The sequence below is a fragment of the Delphinus delphis genome, chromosome 3 (assembly GCF_949987515.2).
Source record: "Delphinus delphis chromosome 3, mDelDel1.2, whole genome shotgun sequence".
NCBI lineage: Eukaryota > Metazoa > Chordata > Mammalia > Artiodactyla > Delphinidae > Delphinus > Delphinus delphis.
The window spans coordinates 121,108,119-121,131,010 of record NC_082685.1 but is presented as its reverse complement, the minus strand read 5'-3'; the positions used below and the strand labels follow the sequence as shown (position 1 = coordinate 121,131,010).

Sequence of the window (22,892 nt, the reverse complement as noted above, 5' to 3'; positions counted from 1 at the left end):
TGTCACCGAGGAGTGGTTTCTGGAAGTCGCGGTGTGTGATTGTGACTGGAAAATAGAGAAGTATTTTATGTATAGGTCTCTAAGAGGCAAGAGATGGCTTTGGTAAAAAAGCCGTTGGGTTCCTAAAGGACTTGGTAAGAAGAGAATTTAAGGCACCCCCGGCAGAGAGAAACTTGGGAGTGTGTTTGACGCCCTGTCTTCCCGAACGTGCGCTTTTCTGTCTTCTTCCGAGCTGATTGACCCTTTTCAGCCCCCGTAGGCAGTGGGTCCAAAGTACCGGTCAAAATGGAAGTGAATCCCCCCAAACAGGAGCACCTGCTGGCCCTGAAAGGTAAACTTTTGCGAACCCGACTCCCTTTAATCTGTTTTCTCCCTTTCTCTCACTAGTTCTCGAAGCCTTTGACACATAGACCTGGCCTCTGGGATATAGGCCTCGTCCTTCTTAAACACTGTCAATGCTCGCCCTCCTGCTTGGTTCCTTGGCGCCGAGCGAAAGGAAACTGTTTCTCCTCTTTGCTTTTCAGGTTTGAGAGCCCCCGTTAGAATGGAATAGATACCTGGTAAATTACTTACTCTGTTACATGCTGCTCTGATTTTAGCCGCAGATGCTGATGTCCCCACCCTACGCGGGGAGAGCCTTGTGAACCGAGATGATTAACAGCGGGTATATAAAGTGGTTTTTCCTTCTGTCTCTTGTCTCTTCATGTGGCAATGACAAAGTTACCAGGCTTCAGCTTCATCTGTGAAATTAGTCTAGTATTGTGCCAAGGATTTAGAAGTACATAGTACTACAACATGTAATTTAGGTATGTTAAAACTCACTGTTTACGTCAAAGTATTGTGTATAGGGGGAAATTCATGTCGGTTTGCATACACAGCAAACAGTTTTGAGTAAGTTTGATGATTTAATTGGATCATTATTTAGGGGAAATGAGCAGGGCATTCTTTTTCTGGAATTCCTGTTGTTTTGTGAAACCTTTTATTTGAAACGCTTTCAGCTTTATTTCATCGGTTTTCTACTACCGCAAATGCACTTATTTCTTGGATGCCCTACTCAGTGGTTACCAATATCTTCTTGGACTGAGCTGAAAAGATGCTCGATAGACATGTGAACTCAAGTGAATAGCACTTAACCTTCCTTGTGGGATCCATTTTGAGGGACCCTTATCCCCTTAGTTATGTTGTAAGCATCAAACCTTCCCGAAGCTCACCAGTTTCATTTGAAGCATAAAATCATATGCTGATAGTTGGGGTTATCAGAACTGTCTCTGACTGTAGAACTAAGAAACTAAAATATTAACTAATGTAATAGCAATAGGACCTGTGAGCTTAGCCTGGACTGAAATGGCTTATTCCTGAAGAAAGAAGAGAAATTGTCATGTTCTTTATCTCAGACTCATACGTAGTATGTGAAATATATATTACTTAACTCTCAGAAGTTAAACTTTTTCAAGATCGCACAGCTAGTAAGTGATTGAGGTAATATTTCAACACAAGGCCTTCATCTTTCCAAGACTCCATGTTGCCTCCTATTGAAGGAAAGAGCATTTTCAGATATCATTCCATTAGTAGTTTGATGGAAATTTAGAGCAGTTCTGTTAGCTGCTAGGTATCATTTTATACAAATTGGAAGCTGTTAAATACAGTTAAATTCCAGTGATGTGCAGGCTAACTGCCGTAGTCCTTTTAGGCTGCTACAGTAGTCTTTCCCAGGTATCTTCTATTTTCCAAAACAGAAGATTCCTGGAGAAGAGTATTTTAGCAACCTAAAAGGACAAGTGCTTTGAAATTCAGTGTTAGTTTCAGCTTTCTTAAAGCTCTTTGGCCCCATTCTTCCCCACTGTTCAAGCTATCCAAGAGTTTTCACAAGTTTTAATTTTACCTATGTTGGATGCCAAATATATCAATTTGTCTTATCATATAAGTTTACTTTCATATGTATGTAAAGTATTAAGGAGCTCTCACAACATCAGTGTCCCTGGAATACAACACTGAGTGAGTTCAGACAACAATGAAAGAATTCTCAGTGGCATGTCTTAAAATGTGAAAATGTAAGGAAAAGGGAAGAAAAAATAAAAACATTATTAATTCTTGACAGAATATGCTATCTATATTTAGATCCATATTAAAATTATGGATGTTAAGGAACACAGTCATTTATGAATTTGAGTTGCCAAATCTGTCAGTCAATGGACATTAACAGTAAGGAAAAGAATTATTATGAGATTGGTTACTTCTTTTGACTTTCAGAGTCAGTAGTTAAATGAGTATTGTGACATCATGCCAAGGAGACCCCACTCACAGTCATCCGGCAATGGGAGAACCCCCGTCAAGTAGTTCTCTAATGATTTTTGGAAGAAGGGATTTGACCTCTTGTTTTTTTCTCTGGTAGCTAGGATTTGAAAGAACCTGCATTATGGCTCAGGCAACTTTGGGCCCGATTAGGAAACCTAACTTACAGATCCTGGTAGGCTCCATTCTTGAGCCTGTGTACTGTATGCTGGAACTTCTTATTGATGACTTAATTTGGGGCAACTTGAAGACGTCTGTGTTCTAAGAGGAAAAAAAGTAAGGCTCTAGTCTTCTTGTTCATCCTCCAAGTTGGAATTCAGAAGCCATGCTACTCAGGTTTTGACACTGCTTAAGTACCTCATTTATACAAATGAGACTTTGTCAGGAAACCAGTTTCTAGCATGGTTAAAATGCAAAGTTAAACCATTTTCATGTTTTCAGTATTTACTACTGAGAATGAAATAAAATCATTAAGTAGTCTGTCTATATATTTGTTTGGCAGAATTCATGTAATTTTAAAGTATAAAATGGTCCATTTTCTTCAAAAAGATTAAAAATTACGATTTTCATTGTCCTCAATTCACGTCTCAAATTTTTTAGTATTATTACATTTTTGTTCATTATCTTCATATGAATCTTGTATTTTAAAAATCACTAATTTACTTTTTGTTTCTGCTATAGTCTTAAGATTATTATTATCTAACATATTAATATCAGTACTTCCAAATCCATTATATCTCTTCAGTTAAACATGTTGACTACTAGCAGTTTTAGGCTGAAAGGATATGATAGGGCATCTAATCCAGATCCCTTATTTTGGTAAGAGAAAGGATTTCCAGTTTTGTGGATTACAGTCACATTTACCAATAGCACTTTGGTAAAATATCATATTGGAATTGGTTTGTTTTTTTCTTTTTTCTCTGCCTATCTATATACAGGCTATCCCTACCATATCTTATTCTTTGCAATACTTCCACTTTAGGTCCTGTTTCCCTCTGATTTGGAAAGAGAGAGAGTCTTGTAATTATAAATTGCATTCTAGCTCTGAGGAGCTCAGCTAAGAAATAGTCTCTTCATTAAGAGTAACTGGATTACTGCAGAATGACTACAGAAGTAATATTACATTATCGACCATATGAGAGTGAAACCACACAACTGCCAAAAATTGCAGAGAAAGCAATTCAAGACTTTCCTACACGTCCACTATCAAGATTTATTCCTTGGTTTCCTCATGATGGGTCCAGACTTCCACTCAAACCTAAAAGATTACCACCTGTGATTTCTGAAGAGGCAACTGAAGATGTAAGACAGTACTTAACCATTTCAGAACATGATATTAAATTGCAGAGTTATGATTGCACAGTAGATCTACTGGAGTTTCAACCTAATTTGAAAAAAAAGAAGCACTTAATCCGATCACATACACTGAATGAACAGACTAATTCTGGAAGTCTGGATGAACAATCAGAAAAAAGAAAACGGCACAAGAAGAGGTCTTGGAGTGTTTCACTTCCCAGCAGTAATTGTACTGAAAACATTTTTCCTTTGTCTGAAAAATTGCAAGATAGTTTAAAGGCACTAAATTTGCACTCATTTTATAGAGCAAGATGGACAATAGAGCACACTATTTGTAACAACCAAACTCTGGAAGACATTTGGGAAAAACTCAATCGAATTATCAGGTGCAATGAACTTCCATCTTGTAATGCTACAATTCAGAGACATTTAGGCCAGATATGGGTGTTCTGTGATGTTATGTACTGTGAATATGTGGGAGGTCTTCTTAAAGGAAGATTAGCTCTTACTGGGAAGATTAACTTATTTGTGCATAAATATGGTCTTATTTTTAGTATGTAATGAATACCACTAATTGTCAAAAAGAAAAATATTCTGAATGAACTGAGTAGGAACTGAAACAAATGAATAAATGTTTAATTGTGTGGTAATATATGTACAGTTTGTATCCCAGAAATAAATATCAGGTGAATTCCTAGGCTTGTCACTTAAGTCAGGAACTTTCTGCGTTCTACTTTGAGCAGCCTTCTTTTAAATGAATTGTGATAAATTATTATTTTTACTGAATTTAAAGGTAAAATGTTCTATTCCTTTTGTTCTCTTACTTACCCAGTGGTTGAATTAGATATTCCTATGAATTACAGTGACTAGTTTGGATTTTGGTAAATCCCCAAAATCTAATTTGACAGTATTTTTTCTTTACTCACCTAAAGTGTAATGATTTTTTTAAAAATAAAACTAAAACCAGTTCTGTTGGGAATGGTATTCAAGTGCCATGAATGTGGTATTCAAGTTGAGAGACCAGCCCAGATTCTGCTGATATTTCCAAAGATATGTAATAGACAATAGTTGATGTGTTGTTCTGAAACAAAAGTATAAAATGTATAATTTGTCTAAGACCCTAATATATCTTTAAGGCAATAAGCTCTTTTGAAGTAAAGTATCAAGTATGAGTAAGAGATCAAGTTATTCTTTATTTAATACAGATAATTCAATCTTAATGACTGTTATTGCTGATTACTAATGCTCTGGTTCTTGGAGTCATGGGTTTCCCATAGCAAAATGTTGTAAATTGGGTTTACACATCATTTTATAAAAATATTCAAAGTGATTATATAATAAAAGTTTTATTAAAAAGTATATTTATTTAACAAATTTGAATGCGTACCATGAGCTAGGTACTAAAGTAGGGAAGGAGACAAACATGGATCCTGCCCTCACAGAGCTAACGTAGAGTCACTATTCTTAAGTAGTTAAACTACATCCCTGATAAAAAACCTGTAAGACTGTACTCATTAGGAAGGCAGAAACACATTTGCCTTGTGGCACAGTGCCTGGCGTGGTAGAGGCTCAATACTACATGGCAAATGTGCCCTTTGGGGAGTTTCTCATAGCCTGAGCTGGCTGAGGTTCCTTAATACATAAGGAGTCTACCAATTTTTTTTTTTTTTTTTTTTTTTTTTTTTTGCGGCACGCGGGCCTCTCACTGTTGTGGCCTCTCCTGTTGCAGAGCACAGGCTCTGGACGCGCAGGCTCAGTGGCCATGGCTCACGGGCCCAGCTGCTCCGCGGCATGTGGGATCTTACCAGACCAGGGCACGAACCCATGTCCCTGTATCGGCAGGCGACTCTCAACCGCTGCACCACCAGGGAAGCCCGAGTCTACCAATTTTTAACTAAAGAGGTTATCTTTTCTAATTAGGTTTCACACTATCCAAACACTGTTTTGTTTTTAACTTTTAATACCTTTCTTATTGTCTCAAATGAGACTGCTCTGTAGAAAATAATCATCATGTGCATGAATGCTTCCAAAAGTCTTTAAATGAAAAATCACCAGGTGTAGAGGGAGTTTCCAAGGTAACTTCATCAGTAATTACTTCTTCTTTCATTCATTAGTCATCTTACTTTTCAATCAAGAGTGCTGGAGAAAAGTCAACAAGTTATTCATTATTACTAGCGAGCTTTGCAAATAAGAGTTGGCTAATGTTATTAGGCAATCATAAATGGTGGATTTGTTTTTTTTGTTGTTCAGGTCTTATTTAGCATTAGGTTGCTAATCAAGGGTTAAAAGTTAGGTAATCATAAGACAGGGTCACTTACATAGACCACAGCATTTCTTTTATGATACATTTTTATTATTTTGAAATGATTATACACAGAACTGAAAATATTCTTATGATTATTTTCTTATGGGCTTCTTATGAGCAGTTTTTTAATTCAAGAATCACACATTAAAAAGAGCTTCTTTGTCTTCATATGTGGCAGATTTAAATTTCTCTAATTTACTCTGTATAAATTGCTTTCTACCCCTCTGAGAAACAATGAAAAGGTGAATCAGAACTGGGAAAATGAAGATTGAGTTTTACTGCAACTAGTGCCGTGATCTTAAAGGAAGAAGCGATTCATTTCTCATCTACCTAGACAATGCTTAGGCAGTAATTAAGGGCTAAGAATTTAGAATCCACTGCCATGTCTTTGAAGCCTTCTTAGAGTATTGAGAACCTTAGGACTGATGATTCTAGCACTAGTTAATAGTAGAGCTCACCAGTATTTCTGGGTTCCACTGTTAAGTCACAGACATGAATAAATTGGGGAAGCAAAGACATATGCAGGAAGGTGAATCTGAGGGCATTTGGTAAAATGCCGAAGCATTTACTCTAGGAAAGTGGCAACAGTGCCATAATTTTATTTTTCCCTGACGAGCTATCCACTTTCAAATAAATGTTAACTCAAATTCTAAGAAAAAAGATGTGAAGGGCATCACATGAATTTAACTAAATTATTTGCCAACTTAGCAAATAATTTAAAGACCATTTTTTGAAAATTTCTAAGATGAGCTCCTGCATAATGGTTCACTTTGATTTAATCTGCTCAAAATGCCCCAGATTATTCCAAGGTTCACAAACTTGAATGCCTTCAGGAACTAGAAAAGTAAGACTATAGAATGTGGTAAGGACTCTGAAAGTGAAGAAGATTTGACATAATTTTTTTTAATGTTGTGACCAAGCAAAATGTATATGTAAGTTGAACTGGCCTAATTCATTAGTTTATAACCTCAAGCCTATCTTTTTTTTAATTTACTGAAGACTTTCAAAATTTTTTTTATAAGATTTTAGATGAAACCTGAATTTCATAAGTAAATCAAATGTATGTATTTTGTGAGTTCCACTGAGAGTGTTTCTACACATGGCACTGTGTATTGTGTGTAGTGAATATTTGTCACTCGACTAAAAATCACATATTCTTTTTTGCCTCCTTAATTTTTGACCAAGAACCTGCTTTAACTTCAAGACTGGATACATAATTACCATTTAATAACCAGTGCTTTATTGTAGTTTCTCTGCCAGTTTTTTTTAAAACGCAGTTTTTTTGTTGATATTTGCTCTTTTCTAACATTGTGTTTAATTTTTGAGTTTCATTAATTCATTATAAGACAGGAAATACTAAGGTTTAAATCTATACTTGTTATGGACATACTTTGGATCATCCTTCAAGGAAAGAGATAGTTTTTTGTTTGTTTTTAACATCTTTATTGGAGTATAATTGCTTTACAATGGTGTGTTAGTTTCTGCTTTATAACAAAATGAATCAGCTATACCTATACGTATATCCCCATATCTCCTCCCTCTTGCGTCTCCATATTTTTTTTTTAGATTCCCTATATATGTTAGCATACAGTATTTGTCTTTCTCTTTCTGACTTACTTCACTCTGTATGACAGACTCTAGGTCCATCCACCTCACTGCAAATAACTCAATTTCATTTCTTTTTATGGCTGAGTACTATTCCATTGTATATATGTGCCACATCTTCTTTAAAGGAATGAGATAGTTTTATGTTACAAATTTGGCTTTCTCAGTTTGTGTTTAAAAATCTGCAGTATGACAAATTGTGCTTTATAGTAATTTTCTTTGCCTCCACAGGATGATAGTATTTCTTACCAACTGCTATCCCCTCTTGCTGATTTTTTACCCTTTTTTGAAAATAGGAAGAAAACTGGTACTTTAAATACCAGCTTGGGATGTTTTTATTTTTAATGGAGGGTTGTTCTTTACCCACCCTCTACTGTCTCATCCCCTAGAAAACCATAGCATCAGTAAAAGCTAAGCTTTAAAGGGCTTTTGTACATAATGGAAGTTTGAGCATATAATAAGCAAATAAGCTGGCTACACATCTAGGTGAATTAAGAACACTTTTTTTTTTGATCACTTCAAATTTATGTTTATTTTAACTTGTTTACTTTTTACTATTAACTGAGTATAACTTTTTTAAAAAAATTTTATTAGGGTATAAAATTTTTATTGGGGTATATAGTTGATTTACAGTGTTGTGAAGAACACTTTTTAAAAAGTGTTTCAGGGGCTTCCCTGGTGGCGCAGTGGTTGAGAGTCCGCCTGCCGATGCAGGGGACACGGGTTTGTGCCCCGGTCCGGGAAGATCACACATGCCGGGGAGCGGGCTGGGCCCGTGAGCCATGGCCGCTGAGCCTGCGCGTCCGGAGCCTGTGCTCCGCACCGGAAGAGGCCACACAGTGAGAGGCCCGCGTACCGCAAAAAAAAAAAAAAAAAAAGTGTTTCAGGATTCCTTTGAGAGTGTATTTCCTCTTTATTAAGATTTGGTCTCACTTGAAATGAAAAAAAAAAAAGAGAGAGAGAAATAGAGCACCAATTGGTGTTAAAATTGAGCTTAGAGTCTTGAAAGATTGTGAAAAAAACTGTTTCCTGTGTGTCATTTTCAGAACACCTTTTTATCCCCTGCAGATTTTACTTAATTTTAATGTTTTCCTGGTTAAAAGTAAGAGTGAAAGAGGTTTGAAACACTTCCCCATTCAGTCCCCCACCCACATCATTGATGTGTAGCTGGTTAATGTTCTGTTTGAAATAGTCGGACTTGGAATGCCCATGGGATGTTTCTAATAAAGCATGACATTCCAGGTTTATGACCCTGGGCTTATAATTAAGAATAGGGAAAATTATTTTTGAGCAAAGTGAAGTCTGCGGCCATCTATTTAATATAACATTGTTTAATGGCCTCAGTTCTTGAAACTTTACATCTTCAAAAATACCACTTACTTGAAGAGTTTGGTGAGGCGTTAATACTATGTGCCAGAACCTGTGTCAAGCACCGAGCCCACAAAACTTAACATGATACATACGAGCCTAAACTTAAAGGAGTTTGGATAGGAGTGCTATAAACTTATAAGTGAATAAACATAATTCATGATAAATACAAGGTGCTATGAGAGAAACAGGGTGACCTGTACTTCTTTTCTGAGAAAGATGACATATAAGCTAAGACCAAAATGAGAAAGGCACTAAATTTTTTGTTTGTTTTGGTTTTTTTTTTTGCGGTACGCGAGCCTCTCAGTGTTGTGGCCTCTCCCGTTGCGCAGCACAGGCTCCGGACGCGCAGGCTCAGAGGCCATGGCTCACGGGCCCAGCCGCTCCGCAGCATGTGGGATCTTCCCGCACCGGGGCACGAACCGTGTCCCCTGCATCGGCAGGCGGACTCTCAACCACTGCGCCACCAGGGAAGCCCAGGCACTAAATTTGATATGAATGATATAGCTAGTTAATTAGTAGTTAGGTGGTACAGTTTTACATACATTAACGAATACCACATATTGTGCACTGACCATTTAGATCAATAGTCTTTAAAGATTTGAGTTTTGAGTTGAATGAACATCTTAATAGACTATAAAGAAACAGTCTTCTGGGATTCATTTTCTGAAATGTTTTATGAGTTTGTATGATTTTTACTTCTATATTTTTGTCTTTATTTTGATGTGGTCAAATGTCAATTTTTTTTTAACATCTTTATTGGAGTATAATTGCTTTACAATGGTGTGTTAGTTTCTGTTTTATAACAAAGTGAATCAGTTATACATATACATATATTCCCATATCTCTTCCCTCTTGCATCTCCCTCCCTCCCACCCTCCCTATCCCACCCCTCTAGGTGGTCACAAAGCACCGAGCTGATTTGTCTTTATTTTGATGTGGTCAAATGTCAATCTTAACAAAAAATTGAAAAAGATTTTTTAATTAGAATGTCCTATCCCCGCTAGACTAGGTTTAATTTTCACTTTTTCTAGTTTTCTCTTGCTTAATTTTTGTCCATCTGTTTGATACATATGCAGCTTGATATTTGAAATGAATTTGTAAACTAAATTTCATTTTTCCCAGATAGTGAACCAGTTGTCCTAGCACCTTATAATGTTGATTTGTTTTTGCTGCATCCTAATAAATTTTTTAAATTATCTAACATGTCAGTATGGTCTTGTATTAATAAGCCAATTAGTTGATTATGGACTTAAATGTTTTACTACATGTTATGTCCAGTTGTTTATCATTGTTTCCTATTAATTTCATAGCTTATTTTTATTTATTTGTTTTTCTAGATAAACTTTAGATACATTCTGTCATGTTCCGAGAACAAATGCTAGTTTTGGTTGGAATTCTATAAACCTACACATTAACTGACACTTTCATAATTTTTACAAAGAATTAATATTACTTAAAGGGCCACTTACTGAACTTCAGTGGCCTGTGATTATAACCAAGGAATAAAGTTAACAAAAATCCTTTTGGCATAAAATTATTGTTTCATATTCAGAATGGCGCATCTAAATTCTTATCCCTATCAGACTAACATTGGTTAATATTTTGTTGATATTGTTTACAGTGAAGTCATTCAAGATTTTTTAAAGCCTTATTCTTGTAATATACCGTAAGCTTTGAAATTATTTTATTTTCTACTTTTTGTATAATGAGCCATATTTCATTTGCATTTAATTTTTATAATTCATTAGGTTGTAAATAAAAGCAAAATTGTTCTTTCTTTTTGTCATATATAAAATTCTTTTTGTTATATCCTAACATTTTTATTAGTAGATCATTGCTGTGTAATAATCTTAGGAAATACTTAATATTATATTGTTTAGGAAGTATTTAGATTATATTTTATACTAGTATAAAATTGATGAATACCATACATTCAACTTGCGAATACTGGCATAAAATAATATTAATATTTTCTTTCTTTCTTTCTTTCTTTCTTTCTTTCTTTCTTTCTTTCTTTTTCTACTTTCCCAATTCACAGTGATGCGGTTGACTAAGCCTACTTTATTCACCAATATTCCAGTAACATGTGAAGAGAAAGACTTGCCTGGTATGACACATGCTTTATCCTACTTGCACCTAGGGAAAAGTTGAAACCTGGATTACCTTACCTTGTAATAAGCCTAACCTTGCCAATCTTATGCTAACTCTTTGCTGCATTATTTGTTGCCTGTTTTTGTACGTGTGAATGGTGGCCATCTGAGTAATAGGTCTCAGTCATAATCTATACATCAAAATACTACTGATATCCCATGGCAACTAGAGACTTTTAGTTTTAGTAAAAATGCATTGCTTATAATGACACTATTAAAATTTCATTTATCCTCAGATGTTCCATCAATATATGTTAGCATTCCCTTTATTTAAAAATCATTGGAGCTTTCTATATATCTCATGACCTACATTTTCCTTTGTTCCTTAAGTGTTCATTTTCTGTAGAAACAGAATTTTTTTGGCATGCATTTGTTGTAGTGAAGATTAGAAATTAGATTTTTTTAAATTTAATTTTTGTTATGAGATTATTTTTTTAAATATCTCTCCCAGCTGTTTCGTCACATAAATAAAAGTTATTTACAAGGTAGGTGTTAGAATTTGATGTTTTTCTCTTTCTACAGGAGACCTCTTTAACCAGCTCATGAGAGATGATCCTTCAACTGTAAATGGTGCAGAGATTTTAATGTTGGGAGAAATGTTGACTTTACCACAGAATTTTGGGTAAGAATGATATGTTCACATTAGAAACACAACAATACTCTGAAGCCATTACAAATCATGTTTTCAAAAAGTAACTATGGGATGGGAAAATGCTCATGATACATGTATGTGGCTGGAAACAAAAAAAAAGTTTTACCAAAATTATACTATGTGATTCTGGTTTTTTTTTTAATTAAAAAAATAAGATGCATACCAAAATACTAATTCCTAGGGTGGTAGAATTTTAACTTTCTTCTTTAGATCTTATTATATTTTTTAATGCCTACATATTCCTTTTATTTTAACTGATTTAATCTCAGTGTCTTTCAGAAGCAGCTCTTTTATTCACCATCACAGCCCTTTACCAACTTAAGTTATTGGACTTGTCAGCTCATTAGGAGTTCTAAATATTTTATTCCTTCTCTTGCTCTTAGCTATTCTCTTACTCTAGATTATTACTGAGGTAGAAGTCCCTGGTTCCATTCTGTTTGCAACTGAGACAATTTGAGACCAAAAGGAATTTTTCAGGTTTTTTCAAAAGGTTTACAGAATGTGATCATTGACTAGTGTCTTGAAAGCTTAGAAATATATTCAAGTAAAAAACGTATTCATATTAAAATATTTTTATAAATATATCTACATATATTTATATGTTTATATGCATTATATATATAACATATACTTATAAAGTAATGCCACTAGTCATTATTTTTATTAGAATGACTTAGAAAAAGAAAAAGAAAATAAATTGGTAAAAAATACTCTGAGATCAATAACTTGGTCTCTTCTAGGTTCGGGGCATAAGTTATTTCAAAAACTGCCTTTCTCTAGCCTCCTCAGTATCAAATCTTCAGACTCTTAACATGGATCTGATCTCAATGACATTTTTAGGAGGGCTGGCAGTTTTGGCAGCAGTTGAGGGTCAAGATATATAGCATGTTTTATAGATTAAATCTGTATTTTTAATTGCACTAGGTAATGAGTGAGCAGCCTAGTGTAAACAAAGAAATATTGAAATAGTATTTCACCTGATCTCTATCCTTTAGTAATTTCTCCATTTGACGTTCTCAGTGGTGCACAAATAGAAGATTTATGATAAAAGTTGAATGGATTTCTGCCTAAAAATTTATTTTATTTCACAGGAATATATTTTTGGGAGAGACCTTTTCCAGTTATATCAGCGTTCATAATGATAGCAATCAAGTTGTAAAAGATATATTGGTTAAAGTAAGTGGCATTCTTATTTGGGAGAATTTTTTTTAACTTTTTAATTTCTCTTCTTATGTTTTGAAACTTCATTAAAATGCCTGCTTGATACTGGACTTTTTAATTGTCATTAATAACAAGTATTAATTGAACACCTAAGTTCTAAGATATGCTGTGCACAGAATCATTTTTCCTTATCCTCAAAATTTGTGATAGCTTGGATGAGAAAATGTACCAAAGGTAAATAACACTTTAAATTTTTGTTAATAATTTGTGATTAACATAATAAAATTTGAAAGAGGAGGAAAGATCACTGGGGATTGCATCATTCAGGAAGGCTTATTGACGGAGAGGGAGCACAAGAGGATCTCAAAAGAATGGCAGGATTTAGAAGAAAAGACAAAGAGGGACATGGTAATCGGAAGCAGAGACATAGGAATACGTAATGTGTTCTTGTAGCAGTGAGCAGAATTCACTTAGTAAGAGTAGGTAAGGTTGTAGAGATATGTAGTAGCCATACAGTGGAGCATCTTAAAAGCAAGACTAAGGCTAAGGTTATTTTAAGACAGTGTGCAGTCAGTGGAGACTTTTGAGCAGAGGTATTCAGGCTATGTTGGAAGACTGTCATGAAAGCATTGTATGGGATGGTTTGTAGGAAATGGGCCAATTAGAATATTCTTGCAGTTTTGAGAAATCAAGAGAGAGAATATGCTAGCTCAGTTAAACAACTGGAAATTTATTCCCGAAAAGAAAGGGCATAAAAAAAAGGAAAAATTCATCGTATGTTGTTGAGAAGTGGTCAAAGCTGTCTTCCAGTGGTGAGTTTAGGTCACTAGAGCATCGCCTATGGAAGGGAAAGGGAAGTCCAGTTTGAATGAGATTGAAAAATGATCAGCAAGTACGAGAATTGAAAAGGATCTCAGAGAGAAAATATTCCAAGTTCCGTATATGACCCAACTTCCAGAAACTGGATGCAAGTTTTTGCATACATGTACATGCGTTTGTCACTCTATGGTTAGGGTTTCTGCCTTTCATTAGATCAGGAGTCGGCAAACTACAGCGTGCAGGCCAAATTTGATCCATTGCCTGTTTTTGCAAGACAGTATGAAGCTATGCTAAGAATGAGCGAAGAAAGGTTTTACATTTTTAAATGATTGAAAAGAAACAAAAGCTTATTTTGTGATGTGAAAATTATATAAAATTCAAATTTCAGTCCGTAAGTAAAATTTTATTGACATATAGTCACACTCATCCGTTTGTGTATTATCTGTGGCAGATTTCAAGCTACAACATCAGAATTGTGTAGTTGCAACAAACTGTATGACCTGCAAAGTCTAAAATATTTGCTATCTGACCTTTTAAAGAAAAAGTCTGCTGACCTCTGCATTTGATTATGAAAAGGACTGACTTTCAGAACTTCGAGAATGTATACTTTTTTCCTGTCATACAGTTCGCATTCAGTAAATGTTGAATTTATTTTTGTAAGATGAATAAATCAGCAAATGTGTGTAATTTAAGTCAATGTTAAAAAGAACAAATATTACCATAGTGTATTTCTTATAAAATATGTGATTATATTTCTGTGGGCTCTGCTCAGTTTTAATTTCTAAAAAGGCAGTGGTGTTTGGCATAATAACAGAGATAGCTAATGTTTATTGAGCAGTACAGTGCCCACCAAGAGTCTTCTTACTCTTAACTAAGAACTAGCATTTTGTTTATCATTTTACAAACTCCAATTACATACAAATTGGCTCTTCTTTGCCTGCTTTTCTTTAGTTTTCCTTAGTAAATTTTCATTCAAATCTATATTTCCTTGGATGCTTTATAATTATCTCCATATGTTTTTTTGAGGGTATTTAATTCACTTTGAATATTGTGTTGCAGTTTTCTTCTGTTTCACTATTGGTTTTGGGTGGCAGTTTGGATCAGTGAATTGTTTAAATTATCATTGTGTGGTCTTTTTTAATAGTATTTTTGTATGGATTAAGACTCTTGCTAGCTTTGCATTCTGTGAAATGCAGTTTGGGGTGCTTTGATATTCTTAGTTCAAGAATACTCTATTAGAGCCTTGCAAGCAAAGTGTTGTTTCTTTATCGGGTGGCTTTTGGGAGGGTGGTGGAAGAAGAAAGGGTTGAGTGTTCCTCAGTTTTTCTCTTTCTTTTGAGTGACAGCATCCTCAATTTTCTCCTCCTGCTTCATTTTCTCTTCACTGACAGTGTCCAGAAGGTTCTTCTCCTTTTTAACTCTCTTCTTCCCCTGAATTGTTATCTTGCCAGAATTGCCTCTTCACCATTAAACATACTGTTATATCTCCTGTAGGCTGTGCTCTCATCTTCCAGTAATGCACTTTCTCAGTATTTTGACACTTAGGATAGACTTTGTCTTCCTGGCAGTACTTTTCATCATTCTTAGGCCTGTCTCTACCTTCCTTTTCTCTCTTAAGCTCAATTTTTCATGAACTTCTCTTGTTCTTTGCAAAGGCTTATGACGAGAGCATGAGAAATAGCTTGCAGAAATTTGAAGTTTAGACATTTGCTGCTCTCTAGCTATACTAACACTGAGTTTATATAGTTTTTAAATTTTATTTATTTATTTGAGGATGACTCAGGAGATTCAGTTACTCTACTGCCATTACTTCAGCTACTCAGAATTCTGCTCTCAAAAGTTTAATTTTTTATAGCTCTTGGAATTTTGGAATGTGGAAAAGAGATTATGAATCTGTACTCTTTTAATTCCTTTACTGACATCTTAGTGTTGTTTTTGAGAATAAAAATGCTATATAATCTGTCATGTTTAACTGGAAACCACTAGGGAGTTTTTTGTTTGTTTTTTAACTGAAAAATAGTTTTCAGCAGTAAGTCTGAAAACCTTAGCATGCTACCAAAAATTGAAGTGTTCTATAAACAAAAGACAGCGTAGTGTACTATAAATAAAAAAATAGTAGGGACTTCCCTGGTGGTGCAGTGGTTGGGAGTCCACCTGCCAATTCAGGGGACACAGGTTCGAGCTCTGGTCTGGGAAGATCCCACATGCTGGGGAGCAACCAAGTCCGCGAGCCACAACTACTGAGCCCGTGTGCCACAACTACTGAAGCCCACGCGCCTAGATCCCGTGCTCCGCAACAAGAGAAGCCACCGCAATGAGTAGCCCGTGCACCACAACGAAGAGTAGCCCCCGCTCGCCGCAACTAGAGAAAGCCCACGCACAACAAAGACCCAACGCAGCCAAAAATAAATAAGTAAATAAATTTATTTTTAAAAAAATAACTTCAGGGCTTCCCTGGTGGCGCAGTGGTTGAGAGTCCGCCTGCCGATGCAGGGGACACGGGTTCGTGCCCCGGTCTGGGAAGATCCCACATGCCGCGGAGCGGCTAGGCCCGTGAGCCATGGCTGCTGAGCCTGCGCGTCCGGAGCCTGTGCTCCGCAACGGGAGAGGCCACAACAGTGAGAGGCCCGCGTACCGCAAAAAAAATAATAAAATAAATAAATAACTTTAATGATCTGTACCATTGGTGGTTTATTTTTATTTTATTTATTTATTTTTGGCTGCATCAGGTCTTAGTTGCAGCTTGCAGCCTTCTCTCTAGTTACGTTGCATGGGCTCCAGAGTGCACAGGCTCTGTAGTTGTGGCACGCAGGCTCAGTAACCCCGCAGCATGTGGGATCTTAATTCCCCGACCAGGGATCAAACTGGCATCCCCTGCACTACAAGATGGATTCTTAACCACGATACCACCAGGGAAGTCCCTGTACTATTGGTTCTTAAACTTTAGAAGGTATTAAAATCATCTGGAGGACTTTTTAAAACACTGATTGCTGAGCCTCACTTCCAGTGTTTCTGATTTAATCAATCTGAAATGGTGCCCAAGAATTTACCTTTTTTTTTTGGCCACACCACAGGGCTTGTGGGAGCTTAGTTCCCCAACTAGGGATCAAACCCACGCCCCTAACAGTGGAAGCGCAAAGTCCTAACCACTGGACCACCAGGGAATTCCCAGAATTTACATTTCTAACATGTTCTCAGGTGATGCTGATTCTGTTAGTCTGGGAACCATACTTTGAGAACCAATGGTGAGTAATAGGCATTTGCTCATTCATTCAACGAGTATATATTCCAGGCACAATTCTAGATACTGGGGTTATAGCAGGAAACAAAAGAGACAAGGCCTCTATTCGTTTGAAGTTTAGTCTAGATGTTTTTAACTGCTTTTTTCTTATTTTTTAACATTAATTCCTTAATTATACCGAACTCTTTCCTGATCTTGAGCTTTTACACACTTAAGGTGTTTTGCTTTTTTTAACTTACTTAAAATGATTCTCCATTTCCCCTTTCCTCTCTCCCTTTTTAAATCCTGCTCATCCAAAAACCAATTTGTAGCATGAAGCCAACCCTGTAATTTAAATTGTATTCCCTTACCTCAAGCCAGCCCTCCATTCCTCCTTTACTCTATATTATTTTCCCCAAACATTTAAATTCCCTAGGGGCAGGGATTTTGGTCTGTTGTTCACTAGTGTATCTCCAGCTCCTGGGAAAGCCCTCATAGGTAATTAGGAAATAAATGTTAAGTGCAGCAGTGTTTATAAGATGAAAAAGGAGAAAAGTAAAAGTGTTCAGCCATATATAATACATGCTGTAGTTATGATTAATGTTTAAAAAATGATACATAGGAAAACACATTGGACAGAAAGCCCATGGATTTGACTGTTTCTTTTCCCCCTCTTCTCTAATTTCTGAAATGTTTGTTAAAGAATTTTGAATTTCAGCTTCATTACTTATTAATTGTATAACCTAAGGGGAGTTATTCCTTCTATGTGCCTTGGTTTGTCTGTAAATTAGGGGCAGTATAATGACCTACTTCAGGGTTGTGGGCATTAAATGAGTAATGTGCTTAGAACAGGGCCTTGCACATAGTAGGTGCCCAATAAATGTGAGCTACTACTGTTTAATAACTGAATATAATAAAAAAAAAAGATAGCACTAATAAATATTCCACTTGGAAGTGCTGCATTAAGAATGTTAGGTTAGAATTAACTGCAGAAAACCTGTTAACTGATTTTAAAAAAAAACAAAAAGCTTTTAAAAAATCTGCACTCTTATGGACAAAACCTCCCCTAATCCCCATGACTTAATGTGATCTTTGCTTTCTCTGAATTTGTCTTGACATTTGCCTTGAAGTTTTATCATAACTTCATTCAGTATGCAACAAACATTTATTAATTGCCTACTGTGTGCCAGGCACCATGTTATAGTGGTGAACAAGAGAAGGCAAGCGGTTCCTGCCTCAACAGACCTTACATCTTTGGTAGGGGAGACAGAAGGAAACAGGTAAACAAAATCATAAATAAGGTAATTATAGATCATAATAAATGTTACAAAGAAAGTTAAAATTGAATGTGATAGAAAGTAGCTGAGCTTAAAGGAGGATGCCATTTAAGAGAATTAGAGAAAATGATCGATGTTCAAAAGGAATAAGGGAGGGAATATGTTAGAAAGTAACTTGGTAGGGGCAAGAGAGAAAATGGTCCTTTCTTAGTTGATGACTTTAATGCTGATCTCTAGTTCTACAAATCAGCTGGTCTCTGACATCTAATACTGTTTTGAATGATTATTTACCTTTTAGTGTTATATACTAACACATGTGTACACATCTATATATGTTTCTGTAATATCCATCTGTATATGTATAAATTTCAAAACCGTATGTTCATACTGATGCCCCAAATTCCAGTCCAGCACCAAAGGTTTCATTGCAGGCTTCTCTCTTTCCTTATCTGTACCTTTTTTTCTCCAAAGGTAAGAAACTTGTCTCTTGTTATCCATAATATATATATTTTTTGTTTTGTCCTAGTATACATGTAGAAGTTTCAGAACTGCTAATCCATACCCCTGCAAAACAGCAAATGGGCTATAGCTAGAGTAAAACATTTGTGTGCTGCTCTTTTCATTTTTAGCTTTTGTTTGCCAAACTTAAGTTAGTTCCTTTTTTCTGTTTCCTCCTCCCAGTATGGTTGTGTTCATTTGTAATACAGTTAGGTTCATGTGGTACTGTTTGTATTACATTTTGGATTCCCCCTACTTTATAGCTGATTTTATCAGTATTTATTTTTAGGGGTGTGTGTGTGTGTGTGTGTGTGTGTGTGAGAACCATTACCCTGTTCCTGAGCATCAGAGCTATACAAAAAGATGTACACAGAGACGTGTTGCTCCCTCTTCATCCCTACTTTCTTGTTCTTGTTCCCCTATTCTTTCCACCCATACTTATCCACACCCTGTAGGTAACCAGTCTCATTTGGATTTTATTCTCTCTTTCAAGGCTGATCTTCAGACAAGTTCTCAGCGTTTAAATCTTTCCGCCTCCAATGCTGCAGTGGCTGAACTTAAACCTGATTGTTGTATAGATGATGTCATACACCATGAAGTAAAGGAGATTGGAACACACATGTAAGAATTAATTTTACTAGATCTCAGAGGCTTTTACTTATATATGCCTTTATTTGAAATTTTTGCTTTATTTCCACTTATTCCACTTGTTACTAAGCCTAAGAACCTACTTCAGAAGGAATTTTATGTACCATGTTTACATGCTTGCCAGAAACAAACTTTAAACAAAATGTTTATTTTTGAAAGGAAAAAATATCTTAATTTATCTTCACTTATCTCTAGTTTCATTTTTGCATCTACAATCTTATTTAAAAATAAAAATCCATGCAAACCTTTAAAACCCAGGTAGCACTCTAAAAGTACATTTATTCTTTTGAAATGCTAACTGATGTTAATAACATTTATTTTTAAATTCACAATTTTTCAGTTCTGTATTTAACTGTATAAATATACTCTACCCTGAGAGTTCAAAAACAGAGAACCAAAGTAAAGGTATGAGGGAAAAAAATCTCAAATTCTGTATTCCTGGCCTGTGTATGTATTTGAATGTGAATGCTGTATTTTTCTTTGTCTGAGAGGCAAATATGAAAATTTCAGCCATCTAAAGTAATTTTAGACTTATCTGTCTGCCTTACCACCCCCATATCTAGTTGATTCACAAAGTCCTGTTAGTTCTTGTTAACTATCTCTCAGTAGCCTCTCTTCATCTCCACTTAACGTCACCATTTTTGCTTCTCTTCTTTGTCTTAAAGAATTATGTAATATTATCTATTATTTAATTCATTTTGGTGACAAGCTCTGTTGTAGGCACTTTTTAATATATATTCTGTGGTTGGTATGAGCTTTGAGTCAGATTTTCTGGAGTTCAGATTTTACCTTGATTATTTATTTAATTATGTGATCTCGGATAAGTCACTTAACACTTCAGTGATCTCCTACTACCCTTAGGAAATTCTAACTGTATAGGTTTTGCAGAGCTCTCCACAACTAATCCTTACCAACTACGTACTCTAGTTCTCACCTTTCATCATGCTTCCCTCCCTCCCTCTCTACTCTGCAGTTCTTTTACCTCTGAACTGCTCTGTGACTTGAAATGTATCCTTCCCTTACAAAGGAATGCCTGTGTCATTTTGTTTAGTTTTCTTCTACTTTGTCATATCTCAGATTCATCATGACTTTCTCAAAGAGACTTTTTGACCTCCTAGACTAGATAAAATCCCCCTTCTTGTCTATTTTATAGCATCCACAACTTGTCATTTTTTTCTATGTCTTTTATGCTTGACATTACTTACTGAGTGCCTGCTGTTCCCATTAAAGTATGAGTTCCACAAAGTCACCTGCATCCCTGGGATTTAGCGAGAACAATGGTCAATATTTGTTGAAATTGTTTTTATTGAAATGATATTAAATGTGTAAAATCCCCATTTTACAGAAAATGAGACTCTTAGAGAATTTAATAGCTAGCACATAATGGCATAGAACTCAAATCTAAATCTAACTTCATAACCTGTACCTTGCTACACTGCTTCCAACTGTGAGCACTTGGAGAGCAGGTGTTGAGTTTTGATGAACTCTAAATACCTAGCACCTAGTTTAGTACTAGGTACAAGTATAAAGTAGAAATTAAATTACCTGTAATATCACCACCTAGTATAGCCACTATTATAATATTGGTATATTTCAATCCTTTATGTGCATATATATATAAAACAGATGTGTATAAGTAACTTAAATAATATTTTATAGAATTTTGATCATGTTATGCATGGTTTTATCTTTGTTAATACACCAGGAACCCAGTTTAGTCAGTATTCTTTGAAAACCTTCTTTTATTTTTTTTTTATTTGTGGTACGCGGGCCTCTCACTGTTGTGGCCTCTCCCGTTGCGGAGCAACAGGCTCCGGACGCGCAGGCTCAGCGACCATGGCTCACGGGCCCAGCTGCTCTGCGGCACGTGGGATCCGCCCGGACCGGGGCACGAACCCGCGTCCCCTGCATCAGCAGGCGGACTCTTAACCGCTGCGCCACCAGGGAAGCCCCTGAAGGATTCTTTTCTAAATTTCTCATAACCACCAAGAGTATAAAGAGTCAGTTTCTCTAAACTCTCACCAACCCTGATATTTCTTGGAAAGAATTTTTGCCAAAATCCTAAGATAAGGAAAAATCTTATTTCATTATTTTAATTTGTTTCTTTGACTACTTGTGAGGCTGAACATTTCCACATTTTTGTTAGTCGATTATGGTACTACAATTTATGTGTATATCCTTTTCTTCTATTTTGAATGAGATATTGTTTTGCTTATAAAAATTTCTCTTCATATTGTTAGAAGCATTTTTTCCCAGTCTGTTGTCCTTCTTAAAATTTTGTTTTAGTGTTTTTGATTTATCCAATTTCTAAATTTGTGGAAGTCTTTTCCTTTCCATTGCATTTATATTAAAAAGTCTTTCTTCATCCTGGAATTTTTTTAAAATTTGTATTTTCTTCTAGTTTATATGAACTTAACTTTTTACATTCAACTATTTAGTTATCCTGTGATTTATTTTGGCTTATGCTTTACTTTCTGAAGATAAAAGTTTCTGACTTCCTGCTTTAAAAATGGTATATCTTATTTTACTAATCAGCTTTCTTGTTCATGGAATTATATCCATATCTACTGGAAGTCTTTTTTTCCTGCTCTAGGCTCATTTGGCTACACTTTCGTGTCATAGTATAAATATTTTCCAAATTTGTTGGTAGAATTGAAGGTTAGTAGATTAACTATTAAAAAACAAAATTGATAGTGATTCAAAATCATTAAAACATCTTTCTGTTTCAGCTTGGTGTGTGCAGTGAGTTATACAACTCAGGGTGGAGAAAAAATGTATTTTAGAAAATTCTTCAAATTTCAGGTATTGAATACTACAGTGGTAAATAGTGTTTAGATGCCCTTTTTCCCATAGGAGATTACTACTATTTATCTGCAGTAAAAACAAGCTCCAAATAAAGCAAATAGCTTAATATTTTTTGATTTGTCTTATTACTAGCAATCTAAAGTTGGCCTAAAGTAAGTTAAATAAAAGCAGAGAAATTATCATTGTGGTTACTAGCAATCTAAAGTTGGACTAAAGTAAGTTAAATAAAAGAGAAATTATCATTGGAAATGTAATGTTTTATCCAGAAAACAATTTGTTGTGTTTTCATGCCTTTGACAAAACACAAAAGAATCTAGAAGATGGATAAAATGAGTGTAAAGTCCAGACAAAATAAGTGTAAATAATATCAGATTTCTAAAGAAATATTTAAATGAGAGATTATTGCCTTGGGCTAAGTGGACCAAGCTTCCTTCAGAGACTTCATGAGTCACTGAAATTGTAGTTAGAATTTTTTATTTATACACAATTTTCGAAGTCCATAATCAAAAATAGTTAAAAACCACTGTTTTAACACATGTATGTGTGTAGATAGGGAAATGAGATGACCATATACAGTTATGTAGATCTAGATATGATACTATATATATTTTTCATTCCTCTGTTTGTAAGTGGAAGAAAAAGTACCAGCAATAGGAAGAAAAATTTTGCTTTATTCTATTGCTTTTGTTATCACTCATCTGTTTAAGATTTTGCATGTCTTTTAAAAGAAAATAAAAGGTTTGATTGCTTATTTTGATAAACATGCTTTGTGAAATATATATAGAGAAATACA

The 22,892-nt window shown here is 35.3% G+C and overlaps 2 protein-coding genes across 5 annotated transcripts in view; both read left to right on the top strand.

The window, feature by feature from the left end:
• The first annotated feature begins 200 nt into the window (after positions 1-200).
• TRAPPC13 (trafficking protein particle complex subunit 13) overlaps positions 201-22,892 on the top strand; it is a 34,805-nt gene continuing 12,113 nt past the window's right edge. For all 4 annotated transcript variants that reach the window (XM_060009419.1, XM_060009418.1, XM_060009417.1 and 1 more), the window contains exons 1-6: positions 201-331; positions 10,908-10,976; positions 11,542-11,641; positions 12,763-12,847; positions 19,140-19,267; positions 22,024-22,096. In XM_060009419.1, coding sequence (XP_059865402.1) covers positions 286-331; positions 10,908-10,976; positions 11,542-11,641; positions 12,763-12,847; positions 19,140-19,267; positions 22,024-22,096 — 501 coding nt within the window. In that variant the 5' untranslated portion in view covers positions 201-285. The remainder of the gene's footprint in view (positions 332-10,907; positions 10,977-11,541; positions 11,642-12,762; positions 12,848-19,139; positions 19,268-22,023; positions 22,097-22,892) is intronic.
• SHLD3 (shieldin complex subunit 3) lies at positions 211-5,168 on the top strand. Its single transcript, XM_060009422.1, has 2 exons — positions 211-331; positions 3,275-5,168. Exon 2 carries the CDS (start codon positions 3,394-3,396, stop codon positions 4,147-4,149), a length of 756 nt encoding a protein of 251 aa, XP_059865405.1. The 5' UTR covers positions 211-331; positions 3,275-3,393; the 3' UTR covers positions 4,150-5,168.

Coding starts and splice junctions, on each gene's coding strand:
- SHLD3 (XM_060009422.1), top strand. CDS start 3,394: ATGACTACAGAAGTAATATTACATTATCGACCATATGAGAGTGAAACC.